At 42.5% G+C, this 12,061-nt stretch overlaps 1 protein-coding gene across 1 annotated transcript in view; it reads left to right on the top strand.

Moving 5' to 3' along the window:
• The window catches only part of Csmd2 (CUB and Sushi multiple domains 2), a 535,187-nt gene that overhangs the window by 467,290 nt on the left and 55,836 nt on the right, over window positions 1–12,061 (top strand). The window contains exons 45-47 of the mRNA XM_070008973.1: window positions 9,725–9,805; window positions 10,280–10,393; window positions 11,486–11,674. Of these exons, the coding sequence (XP_069865074.1) occupies window positions 9,725–9,805; window positions 10,280–10,393; window positions 11,486–11,674 (384 nt within the window). The remainder of the gene's footprint in view (window positions 1–9,724; window positions 9,806–10,279; window positions 10,394–11,485; window positions 11,675–12,061) is intronic.

Here is a 12,061-nt window from a genome sequence, read left to right as displayed (position 1 = left end):
CAGACTCTCAGGTCAAGGCTGAGCTTGACTCCTGGCTCTGCCATTTGCTAACTGTAGGACTTCGAGTGAGCTGCATGGCCTCTCTGAGACTCCATGTCCCAGTTATGAGAAGTAAATGGGCTAGCCTGTGATAGCTGCCAGCACTGAGCTCCCTTTATCTGTGCGAATTCCCTTCCTACACACACTACTGGTGCACTGAGACACAAGAGAATGATCCTGGGCACCAGACCCAACTCTTCCAAAGTCCACTTGTTCAGAGCAACTCACAAGCCAAGTCCTGTATATTTACCTACACCTGGCTGGTCTCAGCACTTCTAAAACACAATGCCCCTCTGCAGGGCCCCAGGCCCTCTTCTGACCTTACAAGGAGTGTTTTTGTGCATAAAGGGAAGCATAATGCTTTCAAGGAGCGTAAACATGAACAGTTTGGTAGCTTTCCCCTTACTGGCAGCCTCGTTTTCTAAGAGCCTAGAATTAGGCTGGGTGCTAGCAGCTGATGGTTGTAATCCTGTCTACTCAGGAAGCTGAGATATGAGGATCAAGGTTCAAAGCCAGCTAGGGCAGGAAAGTTTATGAGATTCTTATTTCCAATTAACCACCAAAAAGCTAAAAGTGGAACTGTGGCTCAAGTGATAGAGCACCAGCGGTGAACAAAAAAAAAGCCAAGCAAGGCTCTGAGTTCAAGTCCCAGTAAAGGCATAAAAAAAATGGAAAATGCAAAGAGTCCAGACTTAGTTATGAGCTAATTATCAGTTAGGTTCTTATGTGCATAGCAGGAAATGAGTCATAGAAAGTGTACAGGCTTCGTACTCTATGGAATGTAGTCCAGGTTTTTAATCTACACATATTTGAACCGAAATCAGGAAAGCTGAGTTAATTCCTGCACCTTGGACGAGGTTTGTGTGACCCCTTCCCCTCCTGAGTTGACTCCTCCATGCTTTCACCTGTACAGTGAAAAGTTGGCATTTATGACTTGTGTGAGGTACTGGGTGGATATGATTACCACCACCATCCTCTTACAAATGAGGCAGAGGAAGGCTCCAGGACTTGCCTGGGTGTGAGGTATAATAGGAGACGGCACCAAGTCCTTGATTTCTGCAGCAAGGTCTCTGCTGTCAGTGTGCATGCAGTGTGAGTGCATGTGAGTACATGTCCCTGAGCCTAAGCCTCTGAGTGAGGCAGTGATGGAGAAACTGAGGAAGAGAGGAATGAACAGGTCAGTCTCTCACCACCTTTCCAGGAGTTACAGCCCAGAGTGAGTATACCATGGAGATGAGGCTCTGCCTTCTGTCCAGTCTTAGTACCCACCCTAGTCCTGAAGGGCAGGCTTTGGCCCCAGGCTTGGAAGTGAATTCATTTTAAGTCTCTGTGACTCTCCCCTAGAGTAATAGGGTGCGGCACTCATAGTCACAGCCATGGGTTCTGATCTCAGCTCTATCCCACATGAGCTGGGTGACCTTAGGTCTTCCTTTTTACCCTCTGGGACTCAAATTTATTATCCACTAAGTAAGAATAATATCAGTTCCTAACCTCATAGGGGTAAATAAAATAATGCATGAAAATCCTTAGCTTTAGGCTAGATATAAAAAGTATTAATAAATGGCAGCTCTATTAGTTCTCACTGCTATTGCTATTAGATATTGACAGCCCAGGGTGACATTACCTTGGTACTTCACCAGCTCTGCAGCTCCTGTTCCTGAGCTGTCTGCCAGCACCAGGTGAAGCAGGCCCTGACTTCCGTGTTCCTGACTTCTCTGTTCCCCAAAACTACACTTGTTCCATGGAGCTCTGCCCTTCCATCTCTCAGTTGACACTCAAGGCTCTTGCTCTGTTCTGAACATCCCTCTGATATTTCCATATTGAAAGTTACAGAATGAGGCAGCAGGACCTTTGAGAGGTGGTGAGATCATGAGGGCTGAGCCACCTTGGGTGGCCTGACAGGAGTGGCCTGAGAGAGCTCATCTGTCCTTTACACTATGTCAGGGCACAGTGAAAAGACAATGAACCAGTAAGGAGGCCCTCACCAGGCACCAAATCTGCCAGCGCTTCTGTCTTGGACTCCCCAGCCTCCAGAACAGAAAGAAATGAATGTCTATTACGTATAAGCTACCTGATGTATGGTCATTTGTTATAGCAATTTAAACTCTAAGAAAGTCCCAAAAGGCCAGCTCAGACCAGAATCCAAAGCCTCATGGATGAGAAGACTAGGCAAGGACCTAGGGAAAAAGAGGAGCTACTGCTGTGTCCAGGCCCTCAGCTCATGGGGGACAGGCTGAGCAAGTGACAGAGATCCATCCCATGCTTTGGGGAACCTTTTACCAGCTGTGGAATATAGCAAAGGTTTTCAACATGTGTACAGTTGAAAGAATAGTAAAATGAATGCTGTGGCTGAGCCTAAGGTAAAGGACACAAATTTTTGAAACTCCTGGTTTATTCTTCATTCTTCTCCTTTTTGTTCTAAATCATTCCTTTTCTTTATAATTGTATTTCTCCAGAAATATGTGTTGTTTAAATTTGTCCTGATATTTCCATCATATAAATGGAATCATTTTCCATATGTATATTTTCCATCACTATAACAAAATGCCCAAGTCTGGGTGATACATAAGGAAAAGAGGTTTATTTAGCTCATAGTTTGGAGACTAAGAGTCCCTAACAGGCAGTCCCACCTGTTGGCCTCAGGTGGGAGCCTCACAGTAGCAAGAGTAGAGATGTGGATGACAGCCCGTGGCAAGACGGGAAGCCAGAGGGATTTGGCAGGAAATGGCCATGGGAAGGTAGACTTGTTTGTATAACTCATTCTCAAGAGAGCTAAGGGTCCTGTGGGAATCATAGGATTCCCAGGAGACTTTATCACCTTTCAACAAGTCCTGCCTCTTAAAGGTCCCACTGCCTCCCAACATCACAAACCAGTGACAAAGCTTCCAACACATGAGCCTTTGCGAAGCAGAGCACCTACCATCCATACCATATATTCTCCTGTGACTTCATTTTTTTTTGTCAGTCGTGGGGCTTGAACTCGGGGCCTGGGAGCTATCCCTGAGCTCTTCCGCTCAAAGCTGGCACTTTAGTACTTTGAGCCACAGCTCCACTTCTGGTTTTCTGGTGGTTAATTGGAGATAAAAATTTCACAGGGACTTTTCAGCTCAGAGTGGTTTCGAACTGTGATTCTCAGACTTCAGCCTCCTGAGTAGCTAGGATTACAGGTGTGAGCCACCAGCACCCAGCTGTGACTTCATTTTTTTTTAATGTTGTAAGTGTTGACACACTTAAGGTCACCAGGAACTGCAAAACTTCTCTTTCAAAGTGATTATAACTATTTACACTCTTTCTGGCAACTAAGAAAGTGCTCCTGTTACTCTCCATCCTTGCAAACACTTGGTTTCATCAGGCTTTTAAATTTTAACCATTCTGGTGCATTGATGAAATGGCATTTCCTGCTTATGCTAATTCATTGAATATTTATACTTCCTGTTCTATAAAAGGCCTGCTGCCCATGAAGCTTCCTTCCTCAAAAGAGAGTGACAGTACTGGGCACTGTTGGCTCACACCTGTAATCCTAGCTACTCAGGAGGCTGAGATCTGAGGATTGCAGTTCAAAGCTAGCCCGGGCAGGAAAGTCCATGAGACCCTTATCTCCAATAAACCACTCAGAAAACTAGAAGTGGCACTGTAGCTCTAGTGGTAAAGCTCTAGCCTTGAGCTGAAGAGCTGAGTGACAGAGCCCAGGCCCAGAGTTCAGGCCTCATGACCAAAAAAGAGAGAGAGACAGACAGACAGAGACAGAGAAAGAGACAGAGAGACAGAAAGAGAGAGTGTATGTATGTGTTGACAGTAAGTAGACAAATACAACTTCTGCAATTTATAGTAAACTCTAAGAAAAATATACTCAGCCTCTTTCCAATCAGAACACTATGTGTTTCCACATAAATGAACCAGTTAGAAGTTTTAGAGAATGGAATACTTACATCAGCTCAAACCATCTCCCTTACAATAGTTACAGGAGAAAAGACTAACTTGAGGGTGGAGAACCCTGGAACATGCCATTTAATCAGAGAGTCACAGCAGGCATCCGACTTCCGGCCAAGAGATGGCAATAGGAACAAACTCAGCAAGTTTTTCATGACAGTTTAGCCACCACAGAGGACCTGTATCTACTCAAGAAGAGACAGACAAACCTCAATCAAGAGGGCATACTATAAATTCACTGCATGCAGTTATGGAAAGCATGAAGGTCAAGAAAAGACTTCGAACTGCTCAGACTAAAGGAATCATGAGGCACAAGTTTCTGAGCAGGCTCCTCTGCTGCTGGGAACTTTATTGATATGAACAGAGAAGTGCATGGGATGCAAGGATTGGAGGGCAGGTCCTGTTCATTTCCTCTTCTTGGCACTGGGTTGTGACTAGGAAGCAGAATATGCTCATTTAGGAAATACATGCAAAAAATATTTTGTCGGGGTTACAAGATTTATGTTGGTAACTTACTTCCAAATAGTTTATGGGGGGAAAACATTTTGTATTATGTTTCCAACTTTTTTCTCTACCTTAGTTTTTATTTATAAGGCGAGCTAGATAATAAGAAATAAGATGGGAAAGAAATGTACTAGCACAATTTAAGTTGGCACAAAAATCAGCACAGAGCAGAACCCACTCTGGAGAAACAATTTAGAGAAATAGAGAGCCGTCCTAAAAAAGCCAGTCAGTAGCAGCAACAGCCTCAGGGGAGAGGAAGGAGGAAAGGGAGAGGAAGAAGATGGAGATTTAAGATGGTGACAGACAGTCTAGTAAACCAAAAACCAACATACACAGAGAACAGTTTATAAGAATCAAATGGATGGAAGAGAAATACCACTTTTTGAAGACAAAAGATAGCCTTATACATAGATAACTTTGTACATAAGATCAGTTCTTTGATTGTATGAAAAAGTATTGGTGGGGGAAAAGCCTGACAATATTTGCAAATTATAAAGGTGGAAGGGTAGTTGAAACCCAGGAGAGCCCAAGCTGAGAACCTGCAAAGGAATCAAACTCAGGCCATTCTCAAAGCAAATATTATATAGTATATCATGGCAGAACATAAAGGAGGAATTTGTGTAGAGGTGTAAGAATGGGTTTTGTGGGGAACAGGACAAGGCTGTCTTTAGCATAGTTTTGGGAGCTTAAAGACAGTGCCACCCTAGCTCAATCTTAACCATCACTCAAGGACGTATTACCCAAGGAAGGATAAACCAAGGACTCCAACTAGAGGAGACATATAGAAGTAAAGGAAGTAGTGATATCAGTGAAGCACTAAATTATGTCTGCGAATTGAAAATGACAATTTGAGGCAGAATTCAAACATAATTTTTTTCATTTTTTATCTTTTTAAAACTTGAAATGGTTATATAAGAGATTAACAATAAACATGTCCATGCATGTGTCCAGTGCTTCTGATCAACCACCCCTTCCATCATTCTCCTCATCCTGTCTGTTCCCACCCCCCAAACTCATATTTCTCACATCCTTTGTCACATATGTACATTGAGTATTTTTTCTGTATTTATCTACCCCTTTCCGATTACCACCCTCACCCCACCCCGTTCAACTTTGTTTCAGGTTTCTGGTGTTCATTTCCTTAAACTTTCTGTTAATTTTTAAAGGGTTATTCCATGGAGTTTCACTCCTGTATATATTGTACTTTAGTTGACTTGGTCATGTATATGTATGCATGTGTGTGTTTACATGGAAAATTGTATTTTACATCTAAGATCCACATGAGAAAAAACATATACCCTTTATTTTTCTAAGCCTAGCTTACTTCCCTCATATTTTCTACATCTATCCATTTTGTTGCAAATAACATAATAGCTATAATTCTTACAATGTTAAAAATAATGATTTTTTACTAACAAGCACCCAAGTAGATGGAAGAAGAATAGAAGACTGTCCTTCTCTTCTGTGAGAAAAGAATCAGTAACTATTATTCAAGTGCTGGCTTTGATACTGAGAAATAAGGGTGTCAAGTATACCCTAATAGATTATAAACAGAACTCTATACTTCTAAATCACTAAGAGAATCAGGTAAAATGTAGCCCTAATGTGAGAGGTAGAAAGCATTGGAAACTGGTTAAGGGGCAAAGAAGCAGATAGCACAAACTAAGATAAAGCCTTAAAGTAAAAGTTAATTTTGAAAAATACAAGTATACTAAGGTCCAATTTACTAATCTAGAAAGAAAGCACTCTATTTTTCCTATACTAGCTCCTTAACTAAAACAAAATGACATATTTTTAAAATAAAAGGATAGTGTACTCGAAAGCTGAAGCAAGATCACAAGTTCAAGATTAGCTGTATAATGATACCTTTTCTCAAAATGAATTAATGAATGAGTGGTCAGTGATAAATTCGACAAACATCAATAGCAATAACAATCTGAGAAATTCAGATTTCAGAGAATTCAAAGCAAAAAGCATTCAATGGAAAACATGAATTCCTGCAATAATTTTCTTTGTGCTGGTATGGGGCTTGAACTCAAGGTCTAGGCATTGTCCTTTAGCTTTTTCACTCAAGGATAGTACTTTATCACTTGGCCACACACCTCCCTTTCCAACTTTTTATTGGTGGCTAATTGGAGATAAGAATCTCACAGCCAGGAAGGTGGCTCAGTGGTAGAGTGCTTGCCTTGCATGCATGAGGCCCTGGGTTCAATTCCTCAGCACCACATAAGCAGAAAAAAAAAGCCGGAAGCGGCGCTGTGGCTCAAGTGGTAGAACACCTGCCTTGAGCTGAAGAGCTGAGGGACAGTGCCCAGGCCCAGAGTTCAGACCCCACGACCGGACCCAAAAAAAAAAAAAAAAAAAAAAAAAGAATCTCACAGCCATTCCTACCTGGGCTTGCTTTGAACCATGATCCTCAGATTTCCATCTCCTGAGTAGCTGGGATTATAGGTGTGAGTCACCCATAGGTGCCCGGTTACCAGCAGTAATTTTTTAATGTGGTAAAGTAAGTGTACCATTGTGTAGTCCAGTGGAATGATGTACAATCAAATCATCATGTAATCATCATCTTTGGACTGTTTCTCATCTTGTAAAACTAAGGCTCTGTTCTTCCTTCCCTAAACCCTGACACCAGCCCTTCTGATTTCTGCCTCGATAACTCTGACAGTTGTAGGTACCTCCTGGGAGAGGAGTTATACAGTATTTGCCCTTTTGTGGCATCTTATCTCACATTGCATAATGTCTTCAGGGTTCATCCATGTTGTCACACATCTCAGGATTTCCTTCATTTTTAAGGCTGAAAACGTTCCACAGTGTGTGTACACCACCACATTTTTGGGGTTTTTTTGTCCAACCATTGGTGGGCTTGGATTGCCTCCCCTCATTGGCTATTATGATCGAAGCTTCTAAGAACAAGAGTGTATTCTATACAATTACACTTTTCTAAGAGTTTGAACTCGGGGCTTTGCGTTTGCTGCTCTTGCTTGCTCTTAGCTGACATTCTACCACTTGAGCCTCACCTTTCCTTCTAGCTTTTTGCTAGTTGGTCTGAGATAAGAGACTCATGAGTTTGTCTACTTGGGCTGGCTCTGAACCTTTCTTGTTGCCTTATGCAATGAGAAATTACCCCAATCCAAATAATAACCATAAATTACAAAATACTCAGGCTTAAGGGAAGATTTCTCATTGATTTTTTTTCTTTTTAGAAAATTTAAGCATGCTATAGAAGTTTTAATGATATATATCAGAATGATATTGATTCTTGCATCTTCAGCCCCAACCACAGCACTGACCCAGAAGTGAGCTCTCAATAGCTAATCATTCAGTAAATTGGATGCAAGAATAATGACACTCAGTGTTGGAACCATCATCCATTGATGGCATCCCTTGGAAAAATTTTCCTGGACAAAAAAAAAATGGAAGCATGCCTCAAGTTCAGACACCATCTTCCTGGTTCATGTTAAATTGAGATGGAATGCACTTGGCTACCTCAAGAGGGGTTCTTAAGTCTTAATACTTCACAAAGCTTATATCTCTCTCATTTCACACTTGTCAGCCGATGCATCTGTATAAAAAAAATTTTTTTGCAAGGTATATCCTCAGAATGTAATACAATACTTAAAAGAAAACTATTTTCAGGACAAGTCTTCTATTACATTTCAGTCACAGTTGGTAAAATATCAATCCCACTGGAACATTTGGTAAGGAACTCCCGTTCCTGGTGAGAGCTGCATATGTGTCCAATGTTGCTGGTTCTAGGAGGTGACACGCTGTGCTGTCCATGTCAGTGGAACTATTCTGATCCTATTCCACCATTCAGAGGGGTTACAATTACATGGGCAAGGTAATGAGTACATTTCTTATCAAGCATTGTTGCCTCCTCCTTTTGTTTCCCCTTCCCATCCCTTCCCATCTCTTCCCTCTCCCCTCCCCCCACCACCACAAGACTTAACGTCTTGTACATCTTATTGTTGCAATGGGTCCACCTGTATCCCTATTTAAACAATTTATTCTTTCCCTTCCCCTCCCCAAATTATACCAACATCAAACACAGTGAAAATAGGGGTTATACGTGGGGGAGGGACATACAAAGCAACAAAGAAATCATCTTATAAATATGTTACAAACAATCCCAAGAAAGAAAAAACATTAACAGCATAAAACACTTGGAAATGCTAAAGATTGGAAACGGAACACAATGCACTGATATATGATATAGGATGCACAATATTGTGCAATGCACCAAACTACTGTCTTATGATAGCCATTTGTTGGAAAATCATGAACTCATGTTTTAAGTGGTCAATTTTCAGCATAATAGCTTGCTATGTTGATAGGTATTCATTGTGTTTTAATTTCGTTTTTGCCCACTTAAGATATTAAGGAAGGGGGTGGGGTCCCCTTTGGAATTCTAGAAGAGATTCAATTGATGTTGGGAAAGAAATGCCTGCACTTAAAAAAAACGTCATTCACTTTAATTGCTCCAAGTTTTTTTTTAAATGGTAGGAAAAAGAAAAAAAGCATTAGAAATTACATGTGTACAAAGATACATAGGTCACAGCTTTGTTTTGTTTTTAATTACAAAGCTTTGGAAAACTAACTAATTAATGCCAGCATGTATGAAATCATGAAGTCATTTCAATCTCATAATGATGAAGACATTTTATCATGTATTGAGATGGTAAGGAACCACACCAAGTATATAATATATGGGGCAAATTTAGTAAGAAAAAAACACATATGCAAAAAAAACAAATACTCTTAAGAACTTGTAGTAAACAGGTTACCAGGAGTCATCTCTGGGAAGACAATGGATGCGTTTAATTATCTTCCTACTGGTTTCATAAAAAATCTCGAGGTTTTCAATCCCAGTGTATTCACACATATCTTCAAAAACACTGTGTTTTGTTGTTGTTGTTGTTGTTTGTGGAAGTACCAAGGCTTGAACACAGAGCCTTGCATTTGTTCAGCTTGCTTGCTAGGCTGGTGCTCTACCACTTGAGCCATGCCTCCACTCCAGCATTTTGCTGGTAAATTGAAGGTGGAGTCTCATAGACTTTTCTGCCCAGCCTGGCTTCCAACTATGACTCTCCCGGAGATCTCCTCTGTGTGCTTTTGACCTGTGAGTAGATAAGTACTCATTAATACACATCCTCTGTGTGAAGGAACAAAAATAAATGATCCAATGAGTGACTATATATCTCCAAGAATGATGCTCTTTGTCCTGACTTACGTCCTTCCATCTTTTCAGCTTATCCACTCACCAAATGTCCTCCTCCCACCATCTTCCCCAATGCCGAAGTGGTCACTGAGAATGAAGAATTCAACATAGGTATGTACCATCTCCACAGCAGGGACCCAGGAACAGAGCTGGGCCAGTGGGAGGGGCCAGGCAGCCCAGCTCATTCCTACTTCCTGTCTGTGCAGAGAGACAAAGCTCATGCAGGGAGTTGACACTGAGCCCCAAATATTGACGTTATCCTTCCAGCTAACCCTAGGAAGAGGAGCTGGGGAAGTAGCTCTCCTCTGTGTGATTTTTGAGAAATAAGTCCATGTAAGGTAGTATAAAATGTCTTCGAATATGAAAATACCTAGGGTCTCAGACAAGACCAAGCTACAGGAAGGAGCAGCAGCCTGGGCCATTGACTGGAGTTGAGCTTGTTACTGAACAAAAAAAATACATGATCTACCATTGGTTGTCTTACCTGGAAGTGGGTTCAAAAAATGCTAAGTGGATTCAAAATACTAATATTAGGAGCACCATCTCACTGCCCCAGAGAATCCCCATGTCGATCTCTCTCGACAGGTGACATCGTGCGCTATAGGTGCCTACCTGGCTTTACCTTAGTGGGGAATGAAATCCTGACCTGCAAACTTGGAACCTATCTGCAGTTTGAAGGCCCACCCCCCATTTGTGAAGGTAAGTATACTGGGCCATGTCTTCCTGGGGCCTAGATATCCTCCCAAACCAAGCCCTGGATCTGTGCATCTTTCTCTTACCTCAGTCCCTGCCCCAGAGAGAAGTCTATCTGATGAATGGGCAAAGGAATATGGATGAATGAGAACCCGTCTCTGAGCTCTACGACTGAGTGGCCACATTTGTTCCTGTCTTCTTTTTTCCTTACCTGGATGTTCCCTGAATTGCACGTTGCTGTGCATAGGGAAGCGGAAGTTCCAGGATGCCAGGGGAGAGTGGCTCACACACCACCCTTGTCCTGCAGGGGTGAAAGTGAGCATTCAGGGTACTGGGTGCAACCCAGGCAGAAGGTGAAATCACTTTTAACTGGCTGTCCCAGCTGAAACCAAAGCCAATCTTCTCCACTCACTAGGTGACTGACCCTGAGCGAGGTTCCTGGTTGTCTCCCCAGTAAAATGAGCATAATGACCGACTTGTGCCATGGGGTTGGGGTTATTGTGAGGATTAGTGGGTTGGTAACATGAAGTGATTTAGGATGATGTGTGACACATAGTAACTGCTCCCATTGGGTGTGATTACTGTAACTATTACTATTAGAGCATCTAGTATTTGGTTACCAACAAATCCATGGAATGACAGACAGATCAATGGAAGGACAGGTCACTCTATTCCACCTCTTGGGAAGAAGGAAGAGGAAGAGCCCGCCGTAAATCCAAGTGTATTTATCCCAAAATCCCATGTGTGCTTTCTTATGCTTTTGTTTTATAGATATCTCTTTTGGATTTCTGGGATCTTGCTATTGTCTATATCAAGTACCAACCCCATCTATCTCAAAGCCAGGTGGCAGTACCCATATCTGAACAAGGAAGTGATTTACACCAACTGGTCTGTCTAGGGTCCCAGCAATACAGCAACATTGACACAGAAACATACATGGGCCCATGTGGGGAGCGGAAGAATGATAGGTGTGGGGTCTTACATAAATATGCTCAAATCCTGGTTTCCAGCAGTATCTTCTGCACCAGGGAGAAGCCAATGTGTTGGCTCTGGTTCCATCCCCACTCCATGTATCTGGTGTCTCTTTCTTTCTCCCAGTACACTGCCCAACAAATGAGCTTCTGACAGACTCCACGGGCGTCATCCTGAGCCAGAGCTACCCTGGAAGCTACCCCCAGTTCCAGACCTGCTCTTGGCTGGTGAGAGTAGAGCCAGACTACAACATCTCCCTGACGGTGGAATACTTCCTCAGTGAGAAGCAGTATGATGAGTTTGAGATCTTTGATGGTGAGTCAAAGACCGTGTGGTCTTCTGCTGCAGAAGGCACATACTTGCTCTAGGCCCCAGGGATTCTGCACTGCAGTTTTCCTATTGGGGCTTGCCAGAGGCTCCATGCAGTGCCTTGCTCTAGCATTTTAAACCCAAGACTACCGGATCAAGTGGGTTCTAGAGAAGCTGCTTGCTTGGCATCCTGGACCTACACAGAACGCTTTGTCACTCCAATCCTCACTCAAAGCCCACAAGCAGTCTTGACCGTCCACTGATGAACACATCAGAGCAGTGTTCCCAAATGGAGAAAATGCTGCCTCCAAAACTCACGGAGTTTGCCGTGCACCCTGCTTCTCTTTGGTGGTAGGAAGCAAAACATATGTCCATTTGCTCCTTAGTTTGGGT

The sequence above is a fragment of the Dipodomys merriami genome, unplaced genomic scaffold (assembly GCF_024711535.1).
Source record: "Dipodomys merriami isolate MVZ:Mamm:240054 unplaced genomic scaffold, mDipMer1.0.p SCAF_71, whole genome shotgun sequence".
Taxonomy (NCBI): Eukaryota; Metazoa; Chordata; class Mammalia; order Rodentia; family Heteromyidae; genus Dipodomys; species Dipodomys merriami.
The sequence above is the reverse complement of the archived record's forward strand: the minus strand, read 5'-3'. Positions and strand labels throughout refer to the sequence as shown.